The sequence below is a fragment of the Atta cephalotes genome, assembly GCF_000143395.1.
Source record: "Atta cephalotes unplaced genomic scaffold scaffold00001, whole genome shotgun sequence".
Taxonomy (NCBI): domain Eukaryota; kingdom Metazoa; phylum Arthropoda; class Insecta; order Hymenoptera; family Formicidae; genus Atta; species Atta cephalotes.
The window spans coordinates 5,584,581-5,597,808 of NW_012130065.1; the positions used below are offsets into that span (position 1 = coordinate 5,584,581).

A 13,228-nucleotide genomic window follows, 5' to 3' on the forward strand; every position below is an offset into this window, starting at 1 on the left:
GTGTGTGTGTGTGTGTGTGTGTGCGTGTGTGTGTGTGTGTGTGTGTGTGTGTGTGTGTGTGTGTGAATCTCAAGTATCCTCTTTAAAATATTTTAAAATATAAATCTGTTAAAAATATAATGTATTATATGTTTCTTTGTATTGTCATATATTTTGTCGCAGCACATATTTTCATTAATTTATATTTTCTATTATGCTATAAGCAATCACAAGTACGGTTCAATTTTTGCGGGAATAATTTTATTACATATACAATTTTATATACATATTATAATCAAGCCAAAAATGAATTTTTTTCGAACTCATTACGAACAGAAAAAGGATTTCTTTAATTTAAATTTAACTCTATAAGAAGAATTTTTATGGAATTCTTTGTTAATCAGAAAGGAATTCTTTTTAAGTTCATTTCGAACAAATTACGCTAATTCATAAAGAAATTAAAAAATAAATTTTTTTCAAGTTCAAATGGATCAGTTGTGCTAACAGGGCTGTCAGTAAAACATTTTTTAATTCAATTTACTAGTATTTCAATAACATAAAATTATTGAATAAACTAGCAAAATTCTTGTGGTAGTAATGCCTAATAATAAAGAATGTTGACTTCTATGTTGTGTAATTGTGTTTTTCAGGTTTTCAATTTATCTTGGCATTGAAATCACATGATGCAGTAATGATAACTAAAACTATTACAGTGCTGAGTACTCTACTGTTACAGTTATTCTTTTACAGTTTTGTGGGCGATTATATGAAATGTCAAATGGAGCAAGTCGCTCACTCAATTTACATCTCCACCTGGTATTACTTGCCAACTAAATTGATGAGGAACGTTTTGTTAATAATTATGCGATCGCAGCAACCTGTTCAATTGTTAGCTGGTAGATTTTTTGTTGTAAATATTAAAACTTACATGACAATATTGAAAAGCTCGCTTTCATACTTGTCCATCCTACGAGTGATAATGGAAACGTAGGGCGCGTAACTTCAGAGACAAGAGCTCGAAGAAATAATATCGTACACACGTAGATAATATCATCTGTAAAATTATTTCAAGACATAGGATAGAACTAAATAATCTAGAACTAAATAATCAAATTAAAATAAATAATGTAAATTTTAATTAGTAAATATCATCATATGTCATGCATCACTCACGTCATTTTAAAACGATTTTTTAATGGCACGTGTCTTGCGAAAATACATTCATTGCATGCAATTTGATAATTATTGAATAAGCAAAATATGTACAATGTGCTAGCAATTTTATAATATATTCGAGTAGAATACAGATTATCATCATCAATGTTTATTAAATTCATTCTGACATTATTTTACTAATATAATCCGACAGCAGATTGCAAAAATAAAAATTAATTATTTAATAATTATATAATTATCACTTAAATAGTTACCAAATATATATAATAAATATTGCTAGTTTTCTGCAATCAATCTGTCATCATATTTTATTATTCTAAAGAAAAATCGAAGTGTGTGTTGAATATAAAAAAAAAATGTCAGAGTATATTTCCACAAAGCGTTTTAATTAAAAAGTTTAAAATTAAAAATTTTAAAACTAAAAAGCGAAGCAAAAAAAAATGTTTATATCTTAATTTATCATGTTTTTATTTATAACCTTCTATTTATAACCTTCATTTATAACCTTCTATCACTCTTTTTAAATTCGAATTGTGCTCCAATTTTTACTTTCACTATAATAACAGTAATAATACGTTCTGTTATTTTCTGTGAGCATTCTTTGTCAAGAAAATTTGTAGTAGACATTTTGCAAAATTGACTTTCAATCAATTCGGTTATCTGAGTAAATAACGAATAGATATAATTGTTGATGTTGACATCGATAACACTGTTGTCTAATTGTAAAAAATTGATATATTAAATTCTACATTAATTCTATATGTTTTTTAATAAAAATATGGTATCGGAATAAAGTATATTATAATATGATCAATGACAGATAAAATATAGGAAAAAAATGAAATAAGTACCGTCTCCTTCAATTCGATCTTTGCTCCACTCTATTTCTACATAAAAAAATTGTTTTGTTCAGTTTCTAAAGTATTTTGGAAAATGACAGAGTACTTTAGTAAAATGTTAAATTGCGCAACTTTAATAAAATATGAACATAAAAGAGCGAATGACGCGCCGATGATCGACTCACATTATGGATAAAGACTAACATTATTGAGAATCGTGCAACGTGTAGTTCTATTGGTGATTGCGATAATGTCATGGAATGATGATATGGCATACGCTATGACTCTCTACAAATTCTTAACTTTACCATTAGGCGTTTGGCCTTTGCAAAAATATAATACATTTTCTTTAATCCGTTCTATCGTGTGCGGCTTCAGCTTGGTATGTTCTCATTTTTTCTATTACATATTTCTATACCAATGTGACTTGTATTTTCGTTATATCAAATTTGACAGTTCAAATGAAATGTTTGAGTGAGAACAAAAAACAAGAATTATGCTTCCTAATATACGGAATCCATCCTTCCTATCTGTGTAGAGCATGATGTTAATCACAATGTTGCTCGAAATCAATTTCGGTAACGGTGACGCATATGTAAAAATTGATACTCTTATGGTGATGTCCTGCATCATTCTTGCTACATTGAAACTGTTATCCTTCCGATTATATGCCGACAATCTGATTTGTAATTATTCTTCTGCTGTGGATGATTATTCCACAATCGACACCGAAGAGAAGCGTACGATCATGCGGCGGCACGCATTCATGGGAAGAATAATTTGCTATAGTACTTTATTTTTCGCTTATTTGGCTTCATCAATCTTTATGCTGATGCCTATGATAGCAGGCAATAAGGATATTCAAGTTGATGATGCCAGCAAAACTCAAGCATCGGAGTTACCCATGCCCTTAACATTTTTAGGGGACTTGCATATTCCTTCCAGTTTATATTTCGTCATCTCTACATTACAATACATTATATTGATGCTCACTTCCACCAGTAATTGCGGTAATAAGTTTAATGTCCAAAAAAAATTACATGCAACATAGTAATTTAATATTTTAAATGTTTATCTATAATAAGAATTTATTTATAAAGTTCTAAATTTTTACAATTTTACTTTCAATAATTTTATTAACTATTTTCTTACAGCATTATGTAAAAACTTACAACAATAACTACGACGCTTCAAGATTACATATTGCAGTACAATGCAGAGACGTAAAAATATTTTTTTGCAATATTATTTAACATTGTTATAATAAAATTTTTAAAAAATGTGAAAAACATTATTATTTTATCTTTTGGTTATGTGCAACATTATTACTAGTTGGACAGGGAGAAGTTTTACTTTTTGTAATTAAAAAAAAAATCACATAAAATAGAAAAGGCGTTATGAGAATTTTCACCCATTAAAACTTTTTATTCTAATGAAATGATTTCTTGAAAGAGCGAACTTCCAAAATTATTTTTAAAAATAAAAAAATGAGATATATATTTTAAGCATACAATTTTTAATTTTCTTTGTAAAATTTAATTTGGAGACATATGATATTTCTACAAATTGTATGTATCAAAATTTGTTAATATAACGATATTTAAAATAATATTTGAAACACTGAACGTATTGTAATATTGTATTATAATATTGTTGCCATATTATGTTGCAACATTTCCAAGGCGAATATTTTATCGTTTCTGCAATGTTACAACAATACTGCAGCAACATATTTTTAATGTTGCAATTTTGTAATAAAATAATTGTGTAGTCTTTCTTGTGCTGTGCAGAATTACGCCCATTTGAAATTATGCCCATTTGACGTCCATTGAGCGTCCATTACGTGCTCTAAAAGCATCCAATAGATGCATTAATGACATGTGACGTCCATTTGGCGCCCATTTAATGCTTATGTGAAATCCATTTGATGTTCATTTGATGCTCATTTGATATCTATTTGGCGCCCATTTGGAGTCCATTTGATGTTTATTTAGCATCCATTTGGCACTCATTTGACATTCATCATGGACATCAAATAGATGCCAAATGAACATCAAATGAGCGACCAATCATTGGTGCGACTAATCATTGGTGCGACCAATCATTGATGCGACGTCCTTAGAGCGTTCAATGTGCCCAATAGGCGTCAAATAGATCGTTTCATATTAACTATTAGTCTTTTACTATAAGAAATACTATTAGAATATAATACTATTAGAATTTTTAATATGAACTCTCTCTATTTAATATAACATTATAATATATTTACAAAGGCAATGATTCACTTTTCCTCGGAATTACTCTTCATATTTGTGGTCAATTGGAACTTCTAAAAATCGAATTTATTAATTGCGACATGAAAAACAAAAACATAAATGAAGATTTTTCAATAATGGCATTAAGACATTGTTATCTAATAAAACATGCAGAACTTTTGGCCGATGTAATAAGTTTCGTTCTGCTCGTTCAAGTCATGAGTAGCTGTCTTATTTTCAGTTTGATCGGTAAATATCTCTTTTAAATTTAATATCTCTACTATTATTATTATATTAAAAATGGGCATTATAGGTAGAATATTGTGTAAATCTTTGTAGAAACAGATGAAAAATTAAAATCTTGTCAAATGTCCACACAATATTTCCTAATCTAACCTAATATTTTAATAACATAACAAAAATATCAAAAGTTGGCAAAATTCTTGTGGTAATAATGCCAGAGAGTGACTTGTGCATATTGTGTAATTTGTTTTCCAGGTTTTCAATTTATCTTGGCATTGAAATCACATGACATACTGATGTTAACTAAAACTACCACAGTGATGAGTGCTCTGCTGTTACAAATGTTCTTTTATAGTTTCGTGGGCGATTATTTGAAATGTCAAATGGAAGAAATTGCGGACTCGATCTACAATTCCAATTGGTACTATTTGCCAACAAGGTTGATGAGGAATGTTTTGTTTGTCATCGTACGATCACAGCAGCCAATTCAATTTTTAGCTGGCAGATTTTTTGTTGTAAATATTAAGACTTATATGGTCATATTAAAAAGTTCACTCTCGTATTTGTCTGTCCTACGAGTAATAGTGGAGAGTAGTACATAAAATATAACTATTGAAGGAAAAATTCTAAAAAACATTGTATACACATAGATAATATCATTTTGTAAAATTATATATTGCAATACCACATACCATGACACAAAACAAATTTACAACTAACAAATTAAAGTAACAAATTAAAATAAATAAAATTTTGTATTACATTAGTATGTATTATATTAGTATAATAAACGTAAACGTGTTGTATGTCATTTTGTCACTTTAAGAAGTTTTATCATGACATGGGTGCTTCCTTACAAAAATACTATCTTTGAATATAATTTGATAATTTTCAAGTAAACAAAATATTAGCAGTGTGCTAGCAGCTTGCTAACAAATTCAAATATAATATCGCAGCAGATCTGTTTTAATATTAATCTCGTTTTCTACGAGTAAATTTTACCAATAGATATAATCCAATAGCAGATCCTTCCTTGATATTTTGTTATGCTTCTGTCTATTTCGCTTAATTTTTCGACTTTTATTTTCCGAGATAGCACATTTCCTAATATTTTTTATTTAACATATATATATATATATATATATGTATCTTCTAATATTTTCTAATATTGAATTCGTGTTTTTCTCAAATTTTATTAATATCCGACAACAGATTGCTTGTAAAGATGAAGATTGAGGCCCTTATTCTGCAATTTTTAATAAATAACACTGTCAAGTAAGTAATAATTATATTATCATTGTGCAGGTTTTATATATGATAAAAAACTATAATATAATGATATCAACACTATCATTAAAAGTTAGAATGGGGAGGGGGCCTTAGTTATTTATATAACTGTAATATAAATAAAATGTTATATAATTTAATTATAATATAAATAGAATGTAATAAAATTTAAATGATTACAAAAATCCCGCGCGATTTCTGTAATCAATTTGTCATCACATTCTATTATTCTAATAAAAAAGATAGCGTAGATTATTAGGAGAGAATAACGCAGAAGCGTAAACAATCTATAGGAATATATTGGAAATAATGATGACAGAAAGAACCATTTATTCTTAACCTTTTTTTGAGGACCTGCATGTTTTTGATTAATTTTTTTATTTTAAGGGTTAGAACTTTTTTGTCAATGTTATGGGGTTGAGTGGCAAAAAAGATGGCGCTACTGTCGAGTCCCTAAAGGTCCTTCAAATCTGTCGAGCCTCCGATCCTCCAAAGATTAATACTTTTTCACTATTTCAATTTATGCTTCTATCACTCTCCTCTTATATTTGACTTCTTTCAATTTTTATTATTATATAATACATTCTATCATATTTCTGATAATATTCTCTATCAAGACAATTTGTAGCAAATATTTTTCAAAATTAATTCGACAAAATTTAGTTATCGGGGTAAATATAATTGTTAATACTGCAACACTCGTCTATAACAATAAATAAATATTGTCTATAACAATAAGAAACTAATGCACTATTAATTCTATGTATTATAATTAATCTTATAATTCTTGATAAAAAGATATCAAAATAAAAAGTATTGAAGATCAGTGACAGTCAATAACTAAAAATAATGCAGCGAAAGAAAAATAAAATATCCTCTTTTCTATTTTTTGTCCTATCCTACTTTTATATATAAATTTATTTTCTTCAATAACTGGAAATAACTGTGTTTTGGAAAATAACAGGGTATATTAATAAATAAAGTTGCGGTAGTTCAATAAAATATGAATGTAAAAGGGAATGTCGCCAATGATCGATTCGTATTAGGGACAAAGGCCGACGTTTACTGACAATGAGAACTGTGAACCGTATAACTATATTTGACTATGATAATGTCACTGAATGATGATTTGGCATACGCTATGACTCCTTTGAAACTCTTAACTCTACCATTAGGTATTTGGCCTTTACAAAAATATGATATATTTTCTTTAGTCCGTTGTATCGTGTGTATCTTCAGTTTGGTACGTTTTCATCTTACAAAATGCAATAAAATTACTGTTTCACTTACTTTATTCCATTCATATTCGACTTACAAGTTTGACAGTAACTTAAGTGAAATGCTTGATAGTGCATTATGGACAGAGTGGAAATGAAAAAAAGGACAAAATTTATTGTTAGTAATAATTGTCGTGTTTCCTACCTGTGTAGACTGTGATGATGGTTGTATTGTTCTTCGAAATCAATTTCGGTAGCGGAGATGCATATGTGAAACTCGATGGTCTTATGGTTATGTTCTGCGCCGTCCTCTCTGTTTTAAAACTGTTGTCCTTCCGCATATATGCTGACAATTTGGTTCGCAATTTCTCTTCTGCTATAAATGATTATTTTGCGATCAACACTGAGGAGAAACGCACGATCATACGACGGCACGCTTTCATGGGAAGGATGATTTGCTACAGTATCATATTTTTTGCTTATTTGGCTTCATCAATTTTCATGCTGGCGCCTATGCTAGCAGACAATAACGACGTCCAAATGAATGTATCTATTAAGAATCAAGCATCGGAATTACCCGTGCCCTTAACGTGGGCTTTAGGGAATTTTAATCTCTCCACGAATTTATACTTGTTGATCTCTGTGGTGCAATGTATTCTATTGATGCTTAATAGCACTAGCGATTGTGGTAATAAACAAATTATTAATATCAAAAAGATTTGCATAAATTATAAAATATATTAATTTACTTTAAATGTTTCATTTATAATAAAATTTATCAATGAGTCTTCTAATTTTTATTAATTATTGGCATATAAACTAAATTTGATGTTTACAAAAATTTATTTTTATTAATAAACATGAAAGTACTAAATCATCATATGATTTTTAATGTTCTTTTTAATGATATTATTGCTTACTGTAGTAATACTATAACATTTTGTGTTTCCTTCACATCACTTTTGTATTAGGTTTTAATTCTATTATTCACTATTAAAAGATTAATATAAATTTCCTGAGTCTACACAACATTGAAACATCTATTTATTAAGGATGTGATACACTTTTTCTTGCAATCACTCTCCATGTCTGCGGACAAATTGAACTTCTAAAAATCGAATTTATCAACTATGGTATGAAAAACAAAAATATAAATGAAGATTTTTCAAAATTGGCATCTAGACATCATTATTTAATAGAGCACGCAAAACTTCTGGTAAATGTAATAAGTTTCGTTTTGCTCGTGCAAATGTTGTTCAGTTGTCTTATTATTTGCCTGATCGGTAAATACCTCTTCAATTACACTTATTTTGCATAATATGAATTGTGTTATATATAGCTAAAATATAAGTTTCTTTTAATCTTTTTTGTTTAAAAAACTTATGAAGCTAAAATCTTATCAGTGTTTTATCAAATATAGTGTAGATTATTATAGAATACTTCTTAATTATATAAGTATCCTAATAATATAATAAAAGTAACAAATAATAAAAGTAACAAATAATTTTTGTGTCAGAGAATTACTTGTATTATGTAACTATAATGTGTATTTTTCAGGTTTCCAACTTATCTTGGCATTGAAATCGCATGATGCAGTAATGATAACTAAAACAATAACAGTGATGAGTACTTTGCTGTTACAGTTGTTCTTTTATAGTTTCGTGGGTGATTATTTAAAATGTCAAATGGGAGAAATCGCATATTCAATCTATAGCTGCGATTGGCACTGTTTGCCAATGAAATTAATGAGAAACGTTTTGTTCATTATTATGCGGTCGCAGCATCCTGTTCAACTATTAGCTGGCAAATTTTTTGTCGTTAACATTGAGACTTTCATGGCCATATTGAAAAGCTCCCTTTCGTATTTATCTGTCCTGCGAGTGATGTTGGACGCATAAAGCATAAATTATTATAAGAAAAACTCGAAAAATAATATCATCGTAAACGATATCATGAGCAATATTGTAAGCAATCTGTATTTTATACGTATAAAAATTAATCTTAATGAAAAATTATTATAACCCTGATATATTGAGTTGAATAATTAAATTAAAGTAAATAAAATTGCATTCTTTATTACACCAATAAACATATTGCATTTTGTTGTCAACATATCATTTTAATAAACTCTATAACATATGCATGACTTGCGACTATGAAAATGTGATAGTTGCATATAATTTTATAATTATATCAAGTAAACAAAATGTTAACAGTATATACTAGCAATTTACAAGTTAAATATTGTTAACATCTAATTTCGTTCGTGTTAACTCATACTTTGCGAACAGATTTTATTAATATAATGATCCAATGCAAATGATTTTATATATATATATATATATATATATATTATGTATATATATATATATATATTTTTTGTTTATAATAATTGTTTTTCAAAATGTTCATCTGTTGAATGATATTCGTCAAAACGTCCACTAGTATTAAAAAATCTTTCTACCGATATATTACTTGAATAGACCGATATTATATTTAATATGACCGATATTATATTGAATTTTTTCAAAAGAGGATGCTCAACATGCTTTAACATGCTGATATCAGTATCATCTGAATTTAAAGCTATTTTAAGCGTGTTTGTATATTACTGCCAATTGTTAGTATATGTAACGGGGATAGATTTTCGGGGAGTACTGGCAGTAATATATGAATTAAAACATTAAAATATAAAAGAAGCAAAAACGCTTCTTTTTTACATTTCATTATTCTAATTTTCGTCATCTAGAAGTTTCGTTTATGCTTCTGTTACTCTCCCATTATATCCGATTTATGCTCCAATTTTTATATATTTTCATCAGGGATTTGATAACTTTATGATAAGCAAAATAATTTGGAATATAAGAAGTAGAATATTTGACACCAATTTATGTTATAAAATAAATTATATTTTGTTTAGCATATAACCTACGTGTTTGCGCCGTACACTATTATTTCATTATCAGAAACAAAATATATACATCAAAATCATAGATATATAGAATACAGGAATTACTCATTACTGTTTTATTTCAATTAGTATCATATATTTAATAATAAGATCAAAACAAGACTGTTTATGTAAACATTACTTTAATATGAAGCGCCACTACGGTCTGAATGTTAAGATGTTGAATTATTATATATATTCATATAAATGAATTAATTTCAGAAATGATAATTGTGTGCCGATATGGTTATTGGATTTTCAACGTAATCAATCTGAAATATTAATAATCCCCCCAAATTTCCCAAATTAATCTTAAAAAACCGTAATAAACTTATTGTGAAAAATATTGTCTCGACCGGAAGTCGAATCCGGATCTCTTGCATTCCGTGCGAGAATTCATATATTTAACTCTTTCTTTATAGTACTTAGAATATAACAAATCTCGCATTTTACATTGTAAATTTAAATATATAATTTACAATATTCACTTTTTTGCGATGTTCCTGATGGAAATACACCATCGATAATAATGCTTCTCAACAGCCAATTAAAAGCGTTAATAGTAATTAGTAAGGTTGATTATAAGTTAACTTTTTTTTAACTAAGTTGATTAGTTAAAGTTAACAGCTTTGAAAATTTAATTTATTTACGGTACAGTTAATCCATAATGTACATTAATAAAATTAGAAGTTAAGTTAATAAAGAAAATAATTAAAAAGTCTAAAGTTAAATATGATCCGAATGAATAATTAAAGAAAAAAAAAGAAAAAATTTGACGGTTTATATAATTTTTTTTATATTTTTCCTTTCTTACAGCATATTATTAAAAAATTTTGCTGATTATTTTTTTTACAACTAACGATTATACAATATAAAAGATCAGGATTGTATAAGTTATATAAAAAAGTAATAAAGTTAACTGATTTTATTTATTTTTTTTTTTTGATAACGAATGAGTAATATAATGAGTATAATGTAGTAAAGTCGTCTATTATTGGATAGGCTCCTAATAGAGAGAAATCTGAAAAAGGACATGACCTTTTTCCTACAACTGCAAAATGCCCCCGTGCATTATTATTTTCTGAAGAAGTGAATGTAAACTACACAACAATCCATTTTTTTTCGATGCTTCTGATGAAAATAAATCGTTAAAATCTCTATTAATTTGATAGATTTATTTCAGTGTATTTGCGACTTGTACGTAGACTATACTTGCATCATGACAAGATTCCACTTCTATCATGGAAAATTAACTGACATCAGCGCTATTCATTTCGCGACATCGATAATATTGATACATTTGTTTTCATCTACATCCGGAATATTTCGATAGTGATTTGTTATAAATATTAAAAAACAGCTATAATTGTGTTTATGGAATTATGCGTAAAAATTAGTGCGCGATTGTGATCTATAACTAATAAGTAAATATTGTGTTATCTAACCTAATCTAACCTAATCTATACCGTGAGCTTCGGTTGTTCAATGAAGTTGAAATTTGTATTTACATATGTGTCGATAACTCAGATTAATTCATATAATCTTGAATGAACGTTGCAATTAAGATGGCTCAGCGATTAAGCAACAAGGCAAAGCTGAAATCATTATTGACCGTAACCAGTAGCGCAGCCGCTCTGTTTGGTGGCATTTCTCTCTACCAGGGCAACGAAAAATTTTACAATGACGTTGCTATACCTCTGGTGCAACTGATAAATCCGGAAATCGCTCATAAACTCGCATTGATAACTCTGAAATATGGCCTTGTACCAAAACAAAAAACAAATGATCCTACCTTACTCCAAACAACTGTGTTAGGTTTGCAGTTTAAAAATCCAATTGGTATGGCTGCAGGATTCGATAAACAAGGAGAGGCAGTAGAAGGATTGCACAATATTGGTTTTGGTTTTGTGGAGATAGGTAAAATTTATACAATAGTAGACCTAAACTTCAATATTTTTAGATATAACGATCTTGCTTTTTTGTAGGTTCTGTGACACCTAAACCTCAACCTGGTAATTTAAAACCCAGAATTTTTAGATTACCAGAAGATAAAGCAATTGTAAATCGATATGGATTTAACAGTGATGGTCATGATATCATATGGGATCGTCTTAAGAAATTAAAGGAAAATAAAAATTTTGATGGTATTCTTGGGGTGAATTTAGGTAACAACAAGGAGACAAAAGATGCGATTCAAGATTACATTGATGGCATAAAAAAATTTATGGATGTAGCAGATTATTTTGTAATTAATATTTCTAGTCCTAACACTCCAGGTTTAAGATCTTTGCAAAACAAGAAGAATTTGGAAGAATTACTGACCAGAATAAATGTAGCAAGAGAATCAGTGGGTAGTAAACAGCCATTACTTTTAAAATTGGCTCCAGATCTGTCAGATTCTGAGCGACAAGATGTGGCAGACGTAGTTTTAAATAAGAAATCTAGAGTCGACGGTTTAATTTTATGTAATACCACAATTACGCGAACAAATTTGATTAATCCAAACAAGCAAGAAAGTGGAGGCCTCAGTGGTGCACCTCTCACAGATATTTCCACAGCTATGATATCTGACATGTACAAACGAACGCATGGTAGTATCCCAATTATTGGCGTAGGCGGTGTTTTCTCTGGAGCTGATGTTTATGTCAAAATAAGAGCTGGTGCTTCACTGGTGCAACTTTATACCTCGTACATATATCATGGACCACCAATAATTGGCAAAATAAAAACAGAATTATGTGAAATACTTGAAACCAATGGTTTTTCTTCTGTGATTGATGCAATAGGCAAGAATGTTGAGAATAAATAGATGTTTTAATCTAATGTTTATATATACATAAATATAATACACATTCAATGCAACTTATGCAAAATCTATTGTAAGTAAATAATATTTTGTTAAATCATTTATATTGTTATGATTGAATAAGTTTTTACTATGTTTGTATTAAATCAACAGTCATGTGTACTGTCTACTTATGTATATTTATTTCAAGCTCATTTTCAGCTCACTATGTACAAAATTTCTAGAATTATGTAATATTCTGTGATATTTATAGGAAACATTTCTATATATTTTAATTTCTCTGTATCATAAGTCAATAACAATATTGTGTGTGTGTGTGTGTGTGTGTGTGTGTGTGTGTGTGTGTGTGTGTGTGTGTGTGTGTGTGTGTGTGTGTGTGTGTGTGTGTGTGTGTGTGTGTGTGTGTGTGTGTGTGTGTGTGTGTGTGTGTGTGTGTGTGTGTGTGTGTAGTGTAGTGTGTGTGTGTGTAGTAGTGT

General features: G+C 28.6%; 3 protein-coding genes across 3 annotated transcripts in view; all 3 read left to right on the plus strand.

The window, feature by feature from the left end:
* The window catches only part of LOC105618203, a 12,334-nt gene extending 7,240 nt beyond the window's left edge, over positions 1–5,094 (plus strand). Inside the window, exons 7-10 of the mRNA XM_012199748.1 lie at positions 630–875; positions 2,225–2,376; positions 2,533–3,004; positions 4,748–5,094. Of these exons, the coding sequence (XP_012055138.1) occupies positions 630–875; positions 2,225–2,376; positions 2,533–3,004; positions 4,748–5,094 (1,217 nt within the window). The remainder of the gene's footprint in view (positions 1–629; positions 876–2,224; positions 2,377–2,532; positions 3,005–4,747) is intronic.
* A 1,796-nt stretch (positions 5,095–6,890) lies between these two features.
* LOC105618214 (odorant receptor 47b-like) lies at positions 6,891–8,894 on the plus strand. Its single transcript, XM_012199759.1, has 4 exons — positions 6,891–7,022; positions 7,210–7,684; positions 8,049–8,279; positions 8,554–8,894. Exons 1-4 carry the CDS (start codon positions 6,891–6,893, stop codon positions 8,892–8,894), a joined length of 1,179 nt encoding a protein of 392 aa, XP_012055149.1.
* A 2,599-nt stretch (positions 8,895–11,493) lies between these two features.
* On the plus strand, positions 11,494–12,921 carry LOC105625693 (dihydroorotate dehydrogenase (quinone), mitochondrial). The gene is made up of 2 exons (XM_012207020.1): positions 11,494–11,863; positions 11,932–12,921. Exons 1-2 carry the CDS (start codon positions 11,494–11,496, stop codon positions 12,753–12,755), a joined length of 1,194 nt encoding a protein of 397 aa, XP_012062410.1. The 3' UTR covers positions 12,756–12,921.
* Positions 12,922–13,228: the final 307 nt, after the last annotated feature.

Coding starts and splice junctions, on each gene's coding strand:
- LOC105618214 (XM_012199759.1), top strand. CDS start 6,891: ATGTCACTGAATGATGATTTGGCATACGCTATGACTCCTTTGAAACTC. Junction 7,685..8,048: donor TAATAGCACTAGCGATTGTG/GTAATAAACAAA, acceptor CTATTTATTAAG/GATGTGATACACTTTTTCTT. Junction 8,280..8,553: donor TCTTATTATTTGCCTGATCG/GTAAATACCTCT, acceptor TGTATTTTTCAG/GTTTCCAACTTATCTTGGCA.
- LOC105625693 (XM_012207020.1), top strand. CDS start 11,494: ATGAACGTTGCAATTAAGATGGCTCAGCGATTAAGCAACAAGGCAAAG. Junction 11,864..11,931: donor TTTTGGTTTTGTGGAGATAG/GTAAAATTTATA, acceptor GCTTTTTTGTAG/GTTCTGTGACACCTAAACCT.